General features: G+C 33.8%; 1 protein-coding gene across 1 annotated transcript; it reads right to left on the bottom strand.

The window, feature by feature from the left end:
- Window positions 1-344: 344 nt before the first annotated feature.
- Window positions 345-2,003, bottom strand: LOC100777663 (class V chitinase). The gene is made up of 2 exons (XM_003546567.5): window positions 907-2,003; window positions 345-475 (listed from the first exon to the last, which is right to left on the bottom strand). The coding sequence occupies exons 1-2, from the start codon at window positions 1,979-1,981 to the stop codon at window positions 453-455; spliced, it is 1,098 nt and encodes a 365-aa protein (XP_003546615.1). The 5' UTR covers window positions 1,982-2,003; the 3' UTR covers window positions 345-452.
- Window positions 2,004-2,207: the final 204 nt, after the last annotated feature.

Genomic DNA, 2,207 nt, shown 5'->3' with positions numbered 1-2,207 from the left:
AATTGGAATAACAATGATAATGATAATGACTAAATTAAGTTTAGGTTATTTCTTTTGTTTACTAACATTATCTTCGTCAATGAAATACAAACGATCTAATTATTATTAATATTACACATATTTGTGTTTATTTTTATTCTATTTTATTGAATAAATTAAAATTTGTATAGAATAAATTACAAGTGACCCATACATATGCATGGTTATCAACACGGTTATCAACTAGTATGATCATAAAGTAAGTTAGCTGTCATCGTAATTATATCTACCAAAATATTTTTCGGTACCGAAGTCAACAATGAACCACAGCCTGCAAAAGATAAAACCCATTGATATCATATAGCTGAGATTGAAGTTTATTTCATATTTATGAATGTACTGCGCACGCAGATTGTAATACAGTTTTATTTGTTAAGTTCAATTTATTAGCTGTCTGTGTCCGAAATCCATAGCTACATTCCCCATGCTTGAGAAGCTGCAAGATAAAATTTTCTCATTAGAATGGTTCATATAAATTAATTTGCTATAACATTAAAAAATTCATATTGACTTAATTATTAGTCTTTAAATTATTTTAAATAATTTAATTTTGATCTTTAAATTTTTTAAAAATTTAATTTGATTATCAAATTTTTAAAAGTGAATCAATTTCACCCTAAACTTTTAAAAGGTTTAATAATTTGGTTTTTAAGTCCTTAAGGTTGAATCAATTAAAATGAACTAATTTATTCTTAAATTTCTAATAACTTAAAGAATCAAATTAAATTGAATCATTTAAAATAATTTGAAAATTAAATTATTTATTTTTAAAAATTTGAAACCAAATAGAATATTTAAACATCAAATTAATAATTAAGCTTAAAATATTTTGATGACTCGGGTATATACAATTTTGAATGTACTCACCGGCTTGAGAAAGAGCCCAGTTGCTATCTTGTTCAATATGCCAAGCAAAATATCCAACCAATCCCTTTTGTTTTGCATTAACAACCTTTGCAGATATACTCTGAGTGTCGTCATAGCCAAACCAATCGGTCCCTTTGAAGCAGTAATTGGTAACATAAGTGGAATCAAACACAACCTGCGCCGCAACATTCTTGATATCCTTGTACTTCACTGCCCCAAGTCCCTGCTTGGCCGGTGCAAAGAGTCCATTTTTATTAGAATCTGACAAACTCCACTTGTAACCATAAAAGGGCAAACCCAGATTCAGTTTGTTTAAGGGCACCCCTAAAGTTTTGTTCCATTCCGTGACCCCTTGTTCTGCACTGAATTGGCCTCTAGGGTTGTTCCAAGGAGCAGGTGGCTGTGTCACTGTGGGGTACCCTTCTGAGGTGAAAAGGTCATAGGCCATAACATTGACAAAGTCCAAGTTGTTGGCTACGTCTTTTCCTGGGTAGTATTTTAAAGGTGTGATCTGGTCAGAGCCAGCCACAGCAGCAGATAAGAACAGTGGTGCCTTTCCAGAGGTTCTAGACTCTTTGGTCACAGCTTCTTTCCACTCCTTGATGAGTGATGCAAAGTTGGTCTTGTCTGTGTCCGAGGAAGGGTACTCCCAATCTAGGTCAAGTCCGAGGAAGTTGTTCGATCTGGCTTGTTGGATCGAAGAGTCTATGAATGATTTTCTGGTGTTGGCTTGTCTTGCCATTCTGGAGAAATTTGCAGCCAAAGAAGGACCGAAACCGCCGCCTATGGACAAAAGGGTCTTCACTGAAGGGTTCTTTGCTTGGAGGGTTTGAGTGAAGGTTGAGAACTGAGATGAGTCTGACGAGGAAATGGTGACTTTGTTGGTGTTGGGGTCGAGGTGGGCAAATGCACAGAAGAGGTGGGTGAAATGAGAGGGGTTAATGTTGGAAACTGCAAGGCCACTTTCGGAGTACCAGTAGCCTCCTTTGATGGCGGCTTTTGATGGGGTGAAGTGGAGTTGAAGCAACATAAGGAGAGTGGAAACTAGAATTAAATTGTTCTTCGAGTTGGCCATTTTCTTTGTGCCTCTTATGTATGGGTGATATATATATATATATATATATATATATATATATATAATATATATATATAAAATTTACAAGTTTTTTATTTTTTTTATATGCAAAAGATTAGAAATAATCTGACACGGCCATTGTCTAAAAAAATAAAATTGTCAAGTTTTATAATTTCATAAATAAAAAATTACAAATTAAAAAAGGATTTGACCAGGAAAACAATTG

Source organism: Glycine max, chromosome 15 (assembly GCF_000004515.6).
Source record: "Glycine max cultivar Williams 82 chromosome 15, Glycine_max_v4.0, whole genome shotgun sequence".
Lineage (NCBI taxonomy): Eukaryota > Viridiplantae > Streptophyta > Magnoliopsida > Fabales > Fabaceae > Glycine > Glycine max.
The sequence above is the reverse complement of the archived record's forward strand: the minus strand, read 5'-3'. Positions and strand labels throughout refer to the sequence as shown.